An 18,855-nucleotide genomic window follows, 5' to 3' on the forward strand; every position below is an offset into this window, starting at 1 on the left:
CTAGACACCAAATTTATTTGTCTCTAAGTAAAAAACAAGTTAAAATATATAGGCTTAATTGTAATTTTGGTCTCCATATTATCACTTTTTATTTTGGTTCTTCCATTTAAAAACCAATTTATGTAATCCTTTCATTTTGGTATTTGAAGAATTTTAGTTCCCCTTCTCAAATATAGGAGATTTTTTTAATGACATGGTAGTAGATTTTGGGGACGTGGCAATGCCAAATATATATCATTTTAATACATGTCATATTTTGTTTAATATTTTATTATTTTAATTATATTAAATATTAAATACATAATAATATGTTTAACTCATTAATTATACAAATGGAAAAAGACATTATATATGTTGCATCAACCATCTAGAAACCGTGTCCGTGTTTCTAAGGAAAAACCCTAATCCCAAACTCATATTCTTCCTCAGCGAAGCTTCTTAACCTCCTCATCCAATAACCATTTCCAAACTCCTTTTTCTTCTTCTTCTAATTTTTGTGAAACCTCCAGTTAATCATATATGATTCAAGATGTTCACTTGTTTCTACTAATGAGTCTAGTTTAAGAAGAAGAGGCCATAAATGTTGGTGTAATACAGGGTCACCATTGATGACATCATGGACCTATGAGAATTTAGATAAAAGGCTTTATGGTTGGGGTAATTTTAAGGCGATGAAGAAAAAAGATTGTAACTATTTTCAATGCATTTCACAGTTTGAAGATTTCTGGGCAAATATTTGTGCTTCTAGGTTCATCATTTTCCTTGTTATGATTCTTCTTTGGGCGACCAATAACTATTCTCGTGATGGGAGGGTTGATTGGCTCAATTCCACCATTTGGCCATAGTTGTGGGCCATTTGTTGACAAGATGATATGATTATATGTAGCCATTACAGTCGATATATATATATATATATATATATATATATATATATATATATATATATATATATATATATATACATAAGCAAATATTTCACATTAGTAATATGAAGTTAGTAAGCTAGCATACACAATATCAAGAAACCAAATAGTTTGCATATATGATGTGTTACCTATAGTATGATGAAATGTACTCTTTCAGATCCTTCTTGTTATACCATATGCATGTGATAGCATGACAAATTGGTATCCCCGTTAAATCCCATCTCCAACACGCATATTTCTTCTACAAAAAATTAACAACATATGTGTTAACACCATTAGAGACCCGAAAAATTACAAATTCATCATCAGAATACCATGTTGCACTCCATCCTTCAGCTGTCTTCTTTGTTTTTTTAAGACTTATTGGATTTTAGGACTTATGATTCCTTTGCATTTACCTAAAGCATCTTTATGAGTTGCAATTTTCAATGTTATATAGTGCTTGATTCCTTCCAGCAGTGTAACTATTGGTTTGTCTCTATACTAAAATATTGCGCTATTGAAGGTCTTACACATATTGTTATCTGTAAATCCACACTGTGTATCTATATTAAAATGAGTTCTACTCCAACATGCAGCAGGCACACCCATCGTGTCATTCCAAGCATTAACAAAGTTCTTTCATATGATTCATTGCCCTATTCCATCCAAGTATTAATGTAGTCCAAGTTGCTATCCATTCTCTAAATCTCATTAAGCATTACTTTAACCTGAGCCACTATGTGACATTAATGAGAATTTATCAATTGACTCTTGGTGGTAAAATGACCATTTCACCTCAAGGTCTCTAACACCTCATCTGTAGATGGATACACTGGCTTTCTGGTTATATTTCGGATTGGGATATTATAATCTCCCCCACCCCTAAATAAATTATGTTCTTGAAATTCACATTTCTCTTATGTCTCCTACTAAACACATGGGTGTCATGCCTCTAGTTTCGCTCAATTTTTGTCAACCCGAGTCTTCTAGACTTGATATCCAATTTATGATTGCTTTCTACCTCAATGTCTATTGATGATAGTGTATTCCTCTATGCCTCAGGGCGTAAAGTCTAACCTTCCTTATTGCCTTTTATAAAATCCTTCTTTCGTCTTGTTCTTTGTGATTTAGCACGACATAGATTGTTGGAATTATACACATAAATTTCTTGAAAAGACCAATTATCTCGTTGTTGCAGGTTAAATATGTTCATATGTTCTGCGTTTCTTCATCGTAGGACCATTCCGAATTAACGACTTATGACATTTTTTCTTAGTAAACTTCCACCACAATCGCTGAATAGTATTTTGAAATTCTAAAAACACTCTTCGCGGTAATTTCAACAAGTATCCATCTGATGTTGTCATTGTGCTTGACTTAAACTCAATCTTGGAATCGGTGTTGATCGATATTTTTTTTATATATTGATATTATTCATATATTTATATTTTTCAAAAAATGAATGATTTAAACATTAAAAAAACATTTAGTCAATTTATATTTTATATGATATTGATGTCTAAAATATAATTAATTATTAGATTTTGATTAAATTTAAATTTGACTAAAAATTAATTAAATTTAAAATTGAATTGAAACAATTGAGTTTTGTTTTGGGTTCTTAGATAAAATCCAAATTATAATTGTATTCGTAATAAAATATGGATGGATGTTCAAACTAGGTAAAGATGAACTTGTTGATAAGGCCTTCATTATAGCTGAATATTTAAAATATATTTGGGATATATTTGATTCTGCAGTGAATAAAATGTATTTGAGTGCAGTGGCAGAAGCAGGACCTAAGTGATGGGGTGCAGACTTATTGGCGGATCCAGGACCTTACTTTGTTTTTAGGGATGCAAACTTTAAATTTAAATAATAATGTATATTATTTAATTTTAATAAAATTATAATTTTTAAAAATCTATTAACATACTCCAATTTCTTTTTTAAATGGTTTATTTTAATTTATTATAATTCAAAATTAATTAAATAATTTATTTATTATAAATAATTAAACAACTGATATAGTTTTTTTTAAACACAAGGGACTATATGTTAGCAAGTGACAATATATGAATAAAAAGTGTTAAGAACACTTTAAAAAATTAGAAAAAAATATTTTAAAATTTTAAAATAATATTTTCATGGAAATTTTATATGTTCAGTTCATTGTAAATTAACATTTTTTATTAATTTTAAAAATTATTCTCTTTAAATTATGTTTTTAGACACTCTTAACAATACTCTGCATAATATATATCCAATTTTTTATGATGGACTTTGTAAATTTAGGAATAATCTATTAAAATGGTAGTTTACAATAACTGGCGTAGCGGTTAAATAGATCTTTAGAAACAAACATTTAGTGCCATATATATGCGAATTTTAAATATTATTTTATATATTTTATTATAATTTTTTTAGATTTTAAATATCTTAAATTTAATGCTTTTATAAATAGATTTTAAACAATAATATTTTTTTAGATATATCGTTTTAAAAAACTTATGAGACTTTTGATGATAAATACTTAAATAACTATATGTTTATTATTATTTATAAAAAAATAATAACTTCTAATATTTTTTTAAAAATTGTCATAACATTATTAAATATTTTAAGATATGTTAGAACTTTTTGTGTCTGATTAATTTTATAAATAATGTCAAACGAAATCGTAGTTATATAATTAATTGAAAAATGCAAGTTCTACCGTGATGCACAAGGCTAATCAAATTTTTTGCCCGCTTGCACTATTATATTTATATATAATCATTTCTTAATCATTATCCTTCAATGTAAAATCAAAACTCAAAAAATCAAAATTTAAAATAATTGTTCAGTTTTTTATTAGGGGTCCATTTTTTTATATTTGCCCAAGGCCTCTTAAAAATCAGGACCGGCCCTGCTTAAACGGTTATATAATATATAATATTAAATTAGCAAATAGACTATACACAACAAATAATTTGATTACAAACTCGTGGGACCATTATAACTAGGATATTATAAGTCTAATAAAATATCAAAGATAGTATTATTAGGATGTACGTGTTCTTAATGCCTATTTTTTATTTATTTTTTTTAATTTAATGAATAAAATTTTACTCCCTCCGTTCCATAATGAGAACCCATTTGAAATAAAATGATGTCCCAAAATAAATGACTCATTTCGATTCTCAATACACTTTTTCCAATTTTACCCTCTAACTAATAAAATTTTCATCATTTTCAATACATAATAAGGGTACTATAGTAAAAATACTATTATTTCTCTTACTTTTAACAACTTTTTTTAATCAGTGTGAAATAGTGGGCTGGATCATTCATTGTGGGACGGGAGGAGTAGGATGTAAGTAATAAGTTTAATAAGGTCTAAAATTTTCCAATCCTATGACTGCTTAGTCCCCACCAACTCCCACTCATCAAGTGTCTTTATTTGGAAACTCTAAATCCACATCCTCTCCATCACCCCTGACCCCTGTCTACTAACACTAACCGTCAGTCATTCTGACAAACTCACACAATGATAATTAGAGCAAAATATGGCATCAGGAAGCCTCAATTTTTTGGAGACTTGAGTAGGTGAGTCATGATTCAACTATGATAAAATGATTAGAAATCCTATTTAACTCTATTTTAATAGAGACAAAGATTTATGAAATAGTTTAATCATAAAAAAATTTGAAAGCCTGTGCGATAATCCATCTTGCACGTCTTTAAAGATGGACCTCGATAATATAGTTCAGCCTACGTTGCATCTTCCTCTGCTACTTACTAAACTAGAGCCCACATCTCACAAGGTGGCACTCCAAAATCCTAAGTGGTTAGCAGCTATACGAGCTGAATATGAGGTCTTGTTGAAAATCAATTGGGTAAAAATGGGTTTTTTTTGCACAAAACAAGGATCTGATGGATCTATTCAAAAGTACAAGGCTAGATTAGTGATAAAGGGGTTTCACCAACAACAGAGATTTGATTTTCAAGAGACTTTCTCCCTGTAGTAAAACCAGTTACTTGAGAAGAGTGTTCACCTTGGCTATCTCAAAACAGTGGCATATCACTCAGCTAGATATTAATACTGTATTTCTAAATGGATTTCTCAAAGAAGAAGTCTATATGCAGCAACCCCTTAGCTTCCTAAATTCCAACAAGACCTTAGTATGCAAACTGAACAAGGCAATCTATGGCTTAAAACAAGCACATAGGGCCTGGTTTGAGAGGCTAAATTCAGCATTGATCAGTTTTGGCTTCAAGCCTAGCAAGTGTTATCCTTCGTTATTCACACTCACAACTACTTCTTCCATCATTATGCTCATCTATGTAGATGACATCATTCTGACTGCGGATTCTGAAGTCCATATCCAACAACTCATCTCTAAAACTAACATGCATGAGGCCACATCATTCTGACTGCGGATTTTGAAGTCCATATCCAACAACTCGTCTCTAAAACTAACATGCATGAGGCCAAGGGCTTACCAACACCTATGGTTGCTACTCTGAAACTGTCAAAACTTGGCTCAGATTATCAATTGTTGGTGCTCTGCAGTATGCTACCATAACAAGGCCAGAGATCAGCTACTCTGTCAATAAAGCCTGACAATTTTTCTCTTAGCCACTTGAAAGTCACATATTGGTTATTTTGAAAGAATAATAATTTTAACATTATAAAAACATTCATTCGATCTATAATTTATATGATATATATACCAAGTTGAATTCAAAGCAAAAACAGCTAATGGAGACATAAACTCATATTAAGATAATGAGATTAAGGAAACTAACCACTGGTGCACTATTAATAACAAAAATAAACATGATTTATTCACACATGCATGCTTACATACAACATAGCCTCATGCAATGCAACTTCATTTCAAGAGGCTAAAAGAAACAGATGACTCTACTCATGTATGAAAATTAAAAGAATTTTAAAAAAGAAAAGAAAAAGAAATCATGTATCGCTCCAGGTATCGTCGTCGTCTTCGCCTTCGTCACTTGCGACAACCTGCGTGTTTATTGATTATGGATGCCAAGTTAGATATGAAATGTAAACGCGTGAAATAGTAGGGAGAAAGAAAAACGATGAATACCTACCTGACGGATTGCATTTGCTTTCTCCAAAATTGCTGTAACTTGGACGTTAGCAGTGGGACCCGTTAAAGTGTTCGACCTTCCTGTAACTGTAGGCCTCAGGTTGAAGGACTGAACCAATTAATGATAAACCAAAGTGATAGTTAGATTTGTAACTTTGCAACATAATGCTAAGTTTAGGTCATTTGAATTTGAGATATCAAGTTGATATAGAAACGTATAAAATTAGAAGATTTTGAAGAGGAAAATTAATGTTTGCCAGTTTGTCATTGAGATTATACAGAGAATACTTACTTTGGTTCTGATTTGATAAAGGAAATCTTCTCTTTCATCTGTCTCATGTCCCATTTTCAACTGATTTACTTCCTTTGGACTATTCAACTTCGGTGGACCCAGCTGCACGACAGACAGAACAAGATGAATATTTTGATAGATTTTGTTATCCATCAAGGTATTATGAATGCAATGTCTTAGAAATAAAGAGGTATTAAAACCAAATGAATACCTTTTCCTTAAATTTATGTATAATAGTGTCATATGAGTCGTGAACAGCTTGATTAAGTTGTTTTTGCTCAACCTCGGTATGCCTAGGTTGCTGGAAGATAGTAGATTCGGGAAGACTTTGATCACTGATTCGTTCAGCATCTTCGGATAAAGAATTTTGTATCTCATTTGACTTGTCAAACTGCGGTTTTGTGACTCTCCATTGTGTTGGAGGAACAGGAGGAGGTGGTGGTGGTCGAGTAGGCTCTGCATAATTATACGACGTAACATCATTATTGTGTTCATGATGACGATTACTTTCTTTCTCAGGTGCGGGATTCATGTTGTCGAAACATGGAAAATCAAGTAAAGGCCCGGATAAGGAAGACTCCATGCGATTCATATGATTGTTTTTTACATCAGTGTCATTATTGGACATTCTGCCACGTTCTTTGGTACTTAAGATAGATTCAGTTGATGAGCTTCTGTGAGGAGAATCATGTACGCCATGGTCACTGCTTTCGGGAGTTTCATCGGACTCCCACTGATCAGAGTCATAGTCCGAGCGAGGGGTATGACAATCATATGATGCACAAGGAGATGATCTACAGAACGTGTCGTCGCCATCGGAGTGAGAGCCTGAATCGTCCATAGGAATGGAAGACTCTGGTACCAATTGGAATGAAGGAAACATATTTGTTATACTTTCATGATGATTACTTCCATCCGGAAATTGCAGTTTTAGCTTGGAGGTCTCGAGTCCACTGAGAGGTTGGAAAGATATTTTCATATGTTCGAGTGGCGGTGAAGGAGGGAGCGAATCTATAGGATATCTGAAACTAACTTTCTCTTTGAAGGTTGTCTCAGGATGCGGCTGTCTTACAATGCCATTTTGTTCACTCTGTTCCAATATAACAGATTTCAAAGAACCATAAGGTCCAGACTTTTCGTCAAACGAAACTTTGCGGTTGAAGCTTTTTATTAATAATCTATGACCAAGTCCAAACACCTGTGACGAGTTTTCACCATTTCTCTGGTCCGTTTCAGCGTAATCCTTTGTGTCTGCTGCTGCTGAGAGAACAGTTCCAGGTGCAGTTACATTACCTTCCGCCAAAATGTTCCTCTTAGTGTGACCATTACTCTGCTGAGAACCCCGGGAGGCATCTTCAGATGTACAAGCCTGATCATCATATCTAGAACTTGATTCCTTTAGAGTCGGTTGCGTAACCTTTTCCGATGATTCCTGTCCCTCTTTGTAAGTTGAACCATTGCTTTTTTGCATTGAATTGCCAAGTGAACCACCATTCATCTCATTATTCGATATCGAAGACCCTTGGTTTAAGGAACTTGACATGGTAAAGTCAGGAGGTTTTGATGGCTCAAGTCCTAATAATCCACCATTAGTCCAGAACCTAACCGAATTATCGCTGAAAGACTCTTTATGTGAGTCTTCATATTTGAAGATGTTATTGATCTTACCAGCTTTTTCATCTGGTAATTTTGAGCCAGAAAACGATGTAGCAGTACTAATTGGTGCTGACACTGTATCATTCACAGTAGGAGAATCAATGGAGGTTTGAGGATCCCTTTCGGAGACGGGACTCTCAGAGGAATGAGAACGGGCTTCAATATTGGATATTTGTTTGCTGGCAGAAACATCTGATGGACTCGCACGTCCCGAATTAGATTCATGTGGCTCTGATGTGAGAGGAGGAATTTCTTGAAGCGTGTCAGGAAAATTCCCGAGTGTTTCCTTGCGGTAAAGATCATCTGATAAACTCGCAGAGTCCAAATCAGATGCATGTGGTTCTGATCTGAGATGAGGAATTTCTTGCGGCAAGTCAGGCAAATCATTGATTGCTTCGTTGTTTGAGTAAACAGTGTCTCTGGTCACTTTTTCAATATCAAGAATATTTGGTGTAGCTTCTGATCCCAAATTAGAAGCACGTGACTCGGACATGAGAGGAGAATTTTCTTGTAGCGAGTCAGAAATGTCGTTGTTGAATATATTAGAAGGAGTTTCAGACCCTCCATTTTCCACCATTTCACAAGTGGCGTGTGAGGCGACTTTCTGCACCTCTCGTTTTGTTTCATAGTCAAAATCAACTTCAGATTCTGATTCAATTGAGTTAAGAGCATCCATGAAATTATCATTATCAAGCTCACTATCGACATCATCTGTTTGAATCTCTCTGAAGACTGGTTTCAGGTTTCTTTCTTCATTAAATAGAATATCATTGTAACTAATATTTGCTACGCTAACAGCCTCGTTAACATGCATATCCGAGTTTTCTTTTTCCACAACCCTCTCTGGAGTTTTATCCGTCTCACAGGCTTGTTGGCTATTGGATTCCAATATCTCTTCCTTTTCATCCCAAGTAACACCAGATGAAGAAGATACAACTTGCTTTTCCAATGAATCGTGTGAAATATTATCATCCATAGGATTAGGAGGAGATGCAGACTTAACAGTCTCGGTTTTCTGTGTCAACGTTGAAGAGGATGGTTCCTCGCAATCCAGTTCATCAGGTTGCACAGAATTGCTTGGATGGAAAACACATTCAATGTAGCCAGCACCATACTTTGAATCAAAAGAATTTGCACGATCTTCCAAATCCGATTTCATTGTCATGTCTGTTGTAGAGGCTGTTTGTGAGGAACTTCGGCCATTGATTGAGGGAGAAATAAATTGCATTCTGCATAGTCAGTACATTATGTAAGTGTCGATTTTAAATATATAATATGCATACCATAAGTACTTATACAGTAGACACAGAAAAAGTATACCTGCCACTATTTGCATGCATCTGTTCACCCCTCAAAAGCTCGCTGTTCCTCCGTGACGACCGTCTCTTCTGTCAAACATTTTTCATATAAGCAAAAATATTTTATTTTTCCAAAGAATTAAATGCATGCTTCTTTTGGGAACAGAAGATGGTTAAAAACAATCTTCCCACTGAAATGCATGGAACACTATTGTACCTTGCTTTTACGGGATTTCCTAGCCTTTTCGGTCTTCTCAGAGTACCGTTCTTCTGAAACTGCAGATACTTTCTTGAAGAAGGTTGGATCTGAATATCTCCTGAAGCAAGATCCTGGGCCACCAGTATCGAATCTGATTGACATGAAAAAATTTCAATAACCAGGACTAGATGACAGTACTCGACATATTCAAAACTAGAAAGAAATGAGAGATGGGCAAATAGGGCAGAGACGTGATCCAGGGATACCGGTCCAAACAAGTTGGAAACTAATCTAAATATTCTCAAACAGAAAAACAACATAGAATCGAAAGAAATTCAACATACTTATCAAGCAAGTGCATTCGTGGTGGGTCACGACATTCTTCATAGGAATCCATAATAAAAGGAGGCAAGTCATTATATATGAAATGATTTCGAGCAGTTTTGATGCGTGGATGCCATTCGCAACCTGAAAGGAAACTGGTTTTAATTAAGAGTTCCTATTGTCTGAGTAAATTCACATGCAGGATGAGATCATTGCTTAAAATAACCATACCGGCTGTGTAGGCAAAATGTATGTGACTTGTTTGTGCCAATACAGCTTTCTCCAAGGGAGGTAGAGAAGCTTCAATATTTTGAACACGAATCATCAATCTATGACTCCTAGAAGCCGTCACCATCACTTGCTCCTGCAGACCATGAAAAACCTCTGCTGCAAAACTAAATTTTCAAAAATGTTTCATCAGTAAAATTCAACATAAACAAAAATAACAGTTCAAAACCAAACTATTTATATTAAATACCATTCACAACAAGAACGAGATCTTAAGAAGCATAAAGAAAATGTCACAGTCATCAGGAACTATTTCAATATAAACTCGGTACGACATGCAATTACCAACTCAGCATTATAATTTCTAGTTAGTAGTACTACAACACTTCAATGCACAATTTTATTTTATAGGCCTAAAACATTCTCCACGCGCACAACCTTTTTTAAGAATAATCATATTCTGATATCAAATATGTAACATATCTATGCATCATTGTTTTTAAAACAGAAAACACGGACCCTTCTGAACCAGGATTTATATCAAGCCAAACTAAGAATAACCTCTACCCATCATTGTGCAACTTCCTAAGAAATACTTGTTAAAATCGGTTCCAGCAAGGCATCAAGGATAAGGTTTCAAGAAAAAATATACAGGGTCCCGCATGCATTCGACCGATGTTTTGCTTAAACACAAAATGGAAGAAATAATCAATCAAAATATTAGAAAGCATTTTTAGACAAATTCATTCCTCATAACATAAGGCATAATTATTGGAGCCAAGGGAAACCACTCAAGTGTTGAGAAGCCAAAATAATTTGAGTGATTATCTAAAGTATAACCAAGGTATAGCTGTATGCAACTTATAATTGTCTATAACTACAAAATTGAAGTCCATCCAATAGGAAAGCTCAACAAAATAAATGATAAAAAGTCAAAGAAATTTTTAGTTCATTGGCCCAAAAACCTAAGAAAAAGGACCTCTTTCTGAGCAAAAACTAAGCCAAAGAGCCACATCAAGTCACTACCAAAATCAACTTTTTCAGCAATTCACAACCTCCAAAAAGCTCCAATCAATTCAAGTCTCAAAAAACAGAAATTAACAAGACCCATTTCCCAAACAACTACTAAGAAAGGTAAAAATTTGCAAAAATAGAAAGAATCAAAATTCAAATTGAAAGAAAACACATACTCAGCAAGATCACCGAGTTGTCTCAAGATCCCAACAAGTCCAGCAACAGCAACACCATCAAGAACAGCTTTAGGGTCATCTCTATTAGCATCTCTATAGAGTTCAGGCTCCCCCAAACCAAACTCATTTCTCACCTGCAACCTCACCAGAGGCATCTTCCAAACCCCACAAAAAGACCCTCTATTCTATCTCTCAATAACCCCTTCAGAAACCAATAAAAATGTGGACTTTTGATTGAATGAATGCAAAGGGAAGCAATAAATGAAGGAATGAAGAGAGATAAAGAAAGAAAAAGATGAGATTTTTAGAGTAATTAGAGAGAGAAAGTAGGTGGGTGTGTGGATTGGAGCAGCTTAACTAACTGCCAAAGAGAAGGAACAAAGAGAGTGAACAGAAACAGGTTAAGTGTACGGATCCATGGGTATGGTAAGGTAAAGAGGAAGAAGGACATTGCCAACTATGCAAGCCATTCTTGAACGGAAAATCATTGTCTCAGACACAACATAGGAAGGGGACCATTGAAAATACTAAAATGCCCTTTTGTTTGAGTGTAATGCCTAGTGTATCTGGGAAGTGTTGTAGGGGCTAGTCTGTGTGTTGAAGTTACTAATATAGCCCTGGTGTTAACTAGTTTGACTGTGGTTTACTGGCTTTGGGATTTGAAACGTGGGAGCCACTGACTTTTCTTTGCCTTTTGAGAATTTTGGTCAAAATGGTTAAACCAAAATGCACTAAATGCATAAAACATAGGAGTAGTATTTAAGATATTTTGAGAATCTAACATGTTGAAAAAATTTAGTGAGTTTTACTATTTATTGTGATCTTAATTATCTAGTTTGAATGAATAATTTATTTAGTTTGTTTTAAAAATATTGTAAGATAATATTTGTTTATATTTTATAATTATGCATTAGGGGTTTGCTAGTTTGTGCTTTTAAAATAATTATTAAATTTGTGTTGAATAAAATAATATTTTAAATTTTAAGAAATTATATGCACACATTTTAAAAAAATATTTCTACAAATAAGTTATTAATTTGTGTATTTGGAGTATATGTTAGCATTACTCTTGTGTATATTAATGAAGACGTTATTAAATTATAATCGTAATTTTTATTAATGAGATTGATTTGATAAAAATATTATATATATATATATATATATATATATATATATATATATATATATATATATATATATATATATATATATATAAATATAAAATACATTATATTTAATAATTTCTTGATAGTTAAGTTATTCGTGTATATATAAATGATTGTGCATAATATTATCTTACATGGAATTAGAAAGGTTTGGTTTCAAACCCTAACTCTTTTTTGTTTGCCGTCGACAATCTCTTTCTCTCAATACCCCTACTCGTCGCCAAAAAATTTTCTTCCTTCTACTTCATGGTTAAATCTGATCCTCCCTCTTTAACTAATGCATCCTATTTCATGGTTGAATCTAATCCTCCCTCTCCAATCGCTTCCTCACAACTAAAATCTTCTTTGATCCCTACTTAAATTCATACTCTTGTCACTCATCATGTCACTCATCTTGCCCTCAATGTCCCGAATATCACCAACTTCATCAAAGTTATGTTAGATATGGAAAATAGTCAATGCAATATATGGCCAAAACTCTTTAAGATCCTTGCAAGAGCCTACTAATTCATTGACCATATCATTTCTTCCTATATGAATGATACGGTCGATCATTCTCTCAAAGAAACTGATCATAAACTTTGGTCGTGTATTGTTGCATTTGTCTTATAATAGATTTGCGAGACTATATATGAGGATTTGCTCAACGCAATCACCAAAGGTGATTCAACAATTGAAATTTCTGGGAACTGATTGTTTAGAAAAAAATAGATAAGAATTCAAGTGCATTCTATCAGGAACAATAATTTTCACGAGTACGGATAGAGCAATTTTCCAATGTTTTGTCATATTGTCAATATTTGAAATCACTATTTGATCAATTATTCAATGTTGAAGTTCCTAAATTTAACAAGAGGCTGGTACTCCAACTTATTTCTAGACTGACTAACGCTTATGCCATAGTAGGTTCATAAATTTGACATGGAAATACAATCCCACCTTTCTATAAAGTTCGATCAATGATCATTTTGGAGGAAATGGTAAGAGAGAAAAGGTAGAAACCATCACGGACAAATATGTGTTTTTCGTATCTCCAAATGATAATTATGTTAGAAATTCTTCTAATCATCAAAATCATAACAACAAAATGGCAGCAACAGTTACGATGGACGTAATGGTGCACCCTGCAACCGCGGTAGAGGCAAAAGTCACGGTGGTCGTGTTAAAGGTCGAGGTGGCCAATCACAACATCAACAATGGTCGTCATTTTTGTCACAACAACAACAATGGGTTTTTACTCCATGGGCTAGGCAACCTTGGGCCACGCCACCATGTCAACACCCAACAACACCAAACTGGCATAATTAGTCTTCTTTTCATCGCTAGCTAAGAATTTTTGGGTCTAAGCTTCAACAAGCTCATATGATAGTCGAATCAACATCTAGCACTCAAATATCATATGCATAAATCGGAATTCAAACTATGATGCATACTCTATCTATGGTTCCTCCTAGTGATCAATTGTACATGGACACCATAACCATTTCGCACATGACTGCAAATGGAGGTAATCTCTTATTCCAATATGAGCAATAATATTATTTTTAATAGTGGTCATAATATTCTAATTATTGGTTTTAATAAGATACCTTTATCTAACCACAAGACCAATCGCTACCAACTGCTCATCATCCACCTTTATCGCTTTATCTAAAGAATAATGGCACAACCGCTTATGACATATGGGCATTCCGATTTTAAGTTATTTTTCCCCGAACAATTTCATTTTCTATAATAAGTTTTGGAAGAATTTTTTTCGTTCTTGTCCTCTTGGAAAACAAATAAAATTACCATTTTATGGACATTTTTCCTATACTTTATTGACTTTTGATATTGTCCATAATGATATTTGAATATCACCTATTCTAAGTTCAGGTAGACATCTTTATTATGTTATATTCCTTTATGATTTCACGAATTTTTTATGAATTTTTCTAATTGCAAATAAATCTCAAATGCATTTCATTTTTATTCAGTTGTGCTCTCATATTAAAGCATAATGTGAAAGAGAAACCACATGTTTTTAATGTGATAATGAAAAAAGTGTGACAATGCACATTTTCATAAATTCTGTGAACTAAGTAAAATAACATTTCGATTTTTTTGTTCCCACACCTTTCCTCAAAACAAAAAAGCATAAAGAAAACTTTGCACAATTAATAATATCATTCGCACCCTTCTAGACCATGCCTCTCTTTCACCTCATTTTTTGACATCATGCACTAAAGATAGCCACTCACCTCCTCAATATCCTCCCCAGCAAAAAACTTTCCCTACAAACTCCCACTAAAATTCTCTACCAAAATAACTCGTCATACTCTCACCTTAAAGTCCTTGGTTGTCTTTGTTACACTATCATTACATCTACCTCTAGATATTAATTACATACTTGCTCAGCACCATGTGTATTTTTGGGTTTTCCTTCAAATCATGGAGATTATAAATGTTATAAGTTGTTGAGTCATAAATTAATTATTTATAGACATGTCACCTTTGATTAAAATAGATTTATGTTTTCTACCTTAAATACTCCTCCAACCTCTAATTATGAATTTTTGGATACAAGTGAAACACCCTTTTCTTAACTTCGACCCAACCTATTCTTACCAAAGCACTACTACAACAAACCAACTCTTTCATACCCAAAATGTTACCCCCATTAGCCACAACCACCTCATCCCTAAATCCCACTTCTACATCCCCTACCTCCCAACAAATGTCATCACATACATAAAATTCCACCGCATCCTCACAGTTGGCCTCACCACAAACTATGGACCTAATCGTTTCACCGCATCACCCAACTCCCTCACCTTAAATGAACACATAACTACAACATGGAATTTTTAAGTCTCACAAATTTTTTTAATATTAATACCTCATCTCCAAACTATATTTCTCCATTACCATTCATGCATTACATGATCATAATTATAAAATGGTCATGAAAGATGAATATGACGCTCTTATTGAAAATAAGTCGGAGGAATTAATGCCTCATCCGTCTAATGCTAATATCATTCAAATTTTGTGAATTTTTAGGCATAAAAATAAATCTCCTGGGTACTTTGAGAAGTACAAAGCTCAACTAGTAAATGATGGTGTCGCAACAAAATGGTATCGATTGTGGTTAGACTTTCAATTTCATAATCAAACTAGCTACTATTAGGACGGTACTCAATTTTGTTTTATCAAAATCATTGTGTCTTCATCAATTAGATGTCGAGAACATATTTTTGCATGATAATCATGATATAAGTGTCTACATGAACAAGTTACCAGGTTTCTACAATCCTTAACATCATGATTATGTATGCTTGCTCAGAAAGTCACCTCATGGACTTAAACAAGCACCATGTGCTTGATATCACCAGTTTACTAACTATGTTAATACCTTAGGTTTCTCTCAGAACATCTTCAACCATTCCTTATTCATCTCACGCCAAGGTAATGATATAGTTTGTATCCTTCTTTATGTGGATGACATCATTCTAGTTGTCTCCTTAAATTGCCTTCGTCAATCCATCATGACTAACTTTGTGTGTGGTAAAGTTACTTGTGGGCAAGTTCATGTGTTACTTTTAGGGCCAGATTTGAGTTTGGAATTTGGAATAACGAAATGTGCTAATGCAACAGTGCAGAAAACTAAACATGTACAATTAAAGAGAATGACGCGGGTTTGACCCTCTATAGTGTCATTTTTGAACAATTTTTTGTTATTTCATTTGAGCTAGTTTTTATTATTTCATTAATCATTCAGATATTCGTTGCAACAAATTTTTGTTATTTCATTTGAACTAACTTTTATTATTTTATTGATTGACAAAATATTCATTGCATTTGAAATAATTTTTATTATTTCATATATTAGCCAAATATTTATTTCTTTTTGAATTTAATTTGTATGATTTTATTTAATTAATTAATTTTTATTTTATTTTAAAATTAATTTATACAATTTCATTTTAATAATTAAATTTTAAATAATAAAATAATTTTTTCATTCGTTACATTCTATTTCATTTCTTTATATAATTTTTAGATGATATTTATAGGTCATAATTAAATGTTTGAAAGTTTATCGTATGACTAATTAATTTATTATCAAATTTTCACAATAAAACATAAGACATTATTATTTGTGACTTGATATATTATTGTTATTTTTATTATAGAAAAATATATTGCTAAATTTATTTTATAGATAATTTTTTTGGGGAAGACCTTTGGATGATTTTAATGATACGATTTTAGATTTTGATCTTAATAATTTTACTGGCAAGGATACTGTCTCTCTAAAGTCGAACATGTTTTCGCAATGTCCTTTTTAGTAAAAGTCTTTTAACTTGAAAATAAAGTTTAACATGACCTTAAAAAGAAAGCATGTTTTTGATGTTTGCATGTAACACATGCTTAGAATTTTCTCCTAATTATTCCTATTGATGAGTTAGACTAATATATGTCACTAGTAGACTAGCGTACTATCCTTAGCTTAGGACATTCAAATTTTTATTAGGATCAGATTTTAAAATTATAACTGGACCTCTAAATTTTTATTAGGGGTCAAAATTTACAATTAGAACGGGATCTCCAAATTTTTTGAGGCGGCCCTGGATACATGTCCCTTTATGATACCAATCACTACGCCGTACAAGCCCTTTTAAAGCGCTTATTTTGGCCTTTAACAGCGCTTAAAAGCGCTGCCATAGCCAGCGCTGGCGTAGGCTACGAAAGCGCTTTTAAAAGCGCTCTGGTAGACCCCCCCTTTAAGAGCGCTTTCCTGGAAAAAAAGCGCTCTGGTAGGACCCCCCCTTTAAGAGCGCTTTTTAGTAAAAGCGCTGGCAAAGACCAGTAAAAAAGCAAAAAAAAATAAAAAATTACGCAGCATACAAAAGCGCTTTTGGAAAAGCGCTCTGGTAGACCCCCCTATGAGAGCGCTTTTTCCATAAAAAGCGCTCTCATAGGGGGGTCTACCAGAGCGCTTTTCCAAAAGCGCTTTTGTATGCTGCGTAATTTTTTATTTTTTTTTGCTTTTTTACTGGTCTTTGCCAGCGCTTTTACTAAAAAGCGCTCTAGTATGTGGACCTTTAAGAGCGCTTTTTAGAAGCGCTGTAGTTGCTAAATGAGCTATTTTTATGTGCAGCCTATAATTTAATCCTCCCAGTCGACCTGTAATGTTTTCGACCTGTAATATTTTCGACCTGTAATATAATTTCGACCTGTAATATATTTTCGACTATATTATTTCAGCCATCAGTAAGACAATATATATACTAATATATACCATTATAATATCCAAAATTATATATATACATCATTACAAAATTATATATATACATCATTACAAAATCAACAATATTATAGTTCAATTCTGCATGAAAAATTGCTTAATATAAAATTGACACAATTCCTCTTTGATTTCTTCTAACTTTAGCTTCGAGTACCCAGCAGCACGGAATTCGTCAAGGTACTATAAAACAAAAACATAATATGAATAATATATTTAGGTAAATGTAATAAATTATATGAAATTATCTTAAGTTATAACTTTATACCGTGGGAGGAATCTCTAATTGATTCGCCTGAATGATTTCTTTCATAAACCTCAATACAAAGTATCCGCAGTCTGAACTGTTACGCTGTATCGGACACTACATATAAAAACAAATAAGATTCTATATAAGTTGTCTTGTTTTACCAAGTAGCATAAATATTATAAGCAAATTTGTGAAAAGTAATGTACCTGCACTTCGATCCAGGTGATGTTGTTTGATTTAGTCCGGGATACCTGTGCGTCCCGTTGACTACGGAATACTTGTATTGATCTAATTAACAAATATATAAAAGCATATGTTTAGATCAATCCCACAAATAAGTAAATATATAAATATACACGAATATATATTTAGAACGATCCCACTTACAAATCAACGATTTCCTTCATGGCCGGATAATTGGTCCATTCACCCTTTACCGAATTCAGATAATACACGACTTCCCTTATCGGGTTGATAGCAAGCAGCAACCAGTGTGCTCTATAAATTAAAACAATAGGTTATATTAAAATATTGCTATACACTAAAGAAACAGAGATTAGATGAATAAAGAATGAGAAACTAACCCTACTGGTCGGGTATTATACGCCCAAAGATGCAGACATTCTGTATTGCCGGTGGACATGAATCTATCGACTAAGCGCTGTCTAACAGATTCCGGATCCGAAACAATTTCCATTCCGCTGCAATGGGCGGAAGACACGAACCGGAATCTGTTAGACAATGCAGTCCCGCGCAACACTCTGTCATACAACAACCTTAAATAAAAACATAATAAACATTAGATTCTTTTCATTGAAAAGTGTAAATAAATTATATTGTGGGACTAATTAAATAATATATCGGATGAGTGAATAATACCGGCAGTATGATTGCATATTAATGACGCCTAGTTGATCCTGGTTAAAAATCTCTTGCAAGTCATCAATTGTCATAT

At 33.2% G+C, this 18,855-nt stretch overlaps 1 protein-coding gene across 1 annotated transcript; it reads right to left on the reverse strand.

Annotated features, from left to right (window-relative positions):
• Positions 1-5,685: 5,685 nt before the first annotated feature.
• LOC131623174 (protein SCAR3-like) lies at positions 5,686-11,763 on the reverse strand. The gene is made up of 9 exons (XM_058894179.1): positions 11,198-11,763; positions 10,011-10,174; positions 9,800-9,923; positions 9,474-9,606; positions 9,279-9,346; positions 6,514-9,187; positions 6,303-6,404; positions 6,012-6,119; positions 5,686-5,922 (listed from the first exon to the last, which is right to left on the reverse strand). Exons 1-9 carry the CDS (start codon positions 11,350-11,352, stop codon positions 5,869-5,871), a joined length of 3,582 nt encoding a protein of 1,193 aa, XP_058750162.1. The 5' UTR covers positions 11,353-11,763; the 3' UTR covers positions 5,686-5,868.
• Between the last annotated feature and the right edge of the window lie 7,092 nt (positions 11,764-18,855).

Source organism: Vicia villosa, unplaced genomic scaffold (genome assembly GCF_029867415.1).
Source record: "Vicia villosa cultivar HV-30 ecotype Madison, WI unplaced genomic scaffold, Vvil1.0 ctg.000053F_1_1_3, whole genome shotgun sequence".
Lineage (NCBI taxonomy): Eukaryota > Viridiplantae > Streptophyta > Magnoliopsida > Fabales > Fabaceae > Vicia > Vicia villosa.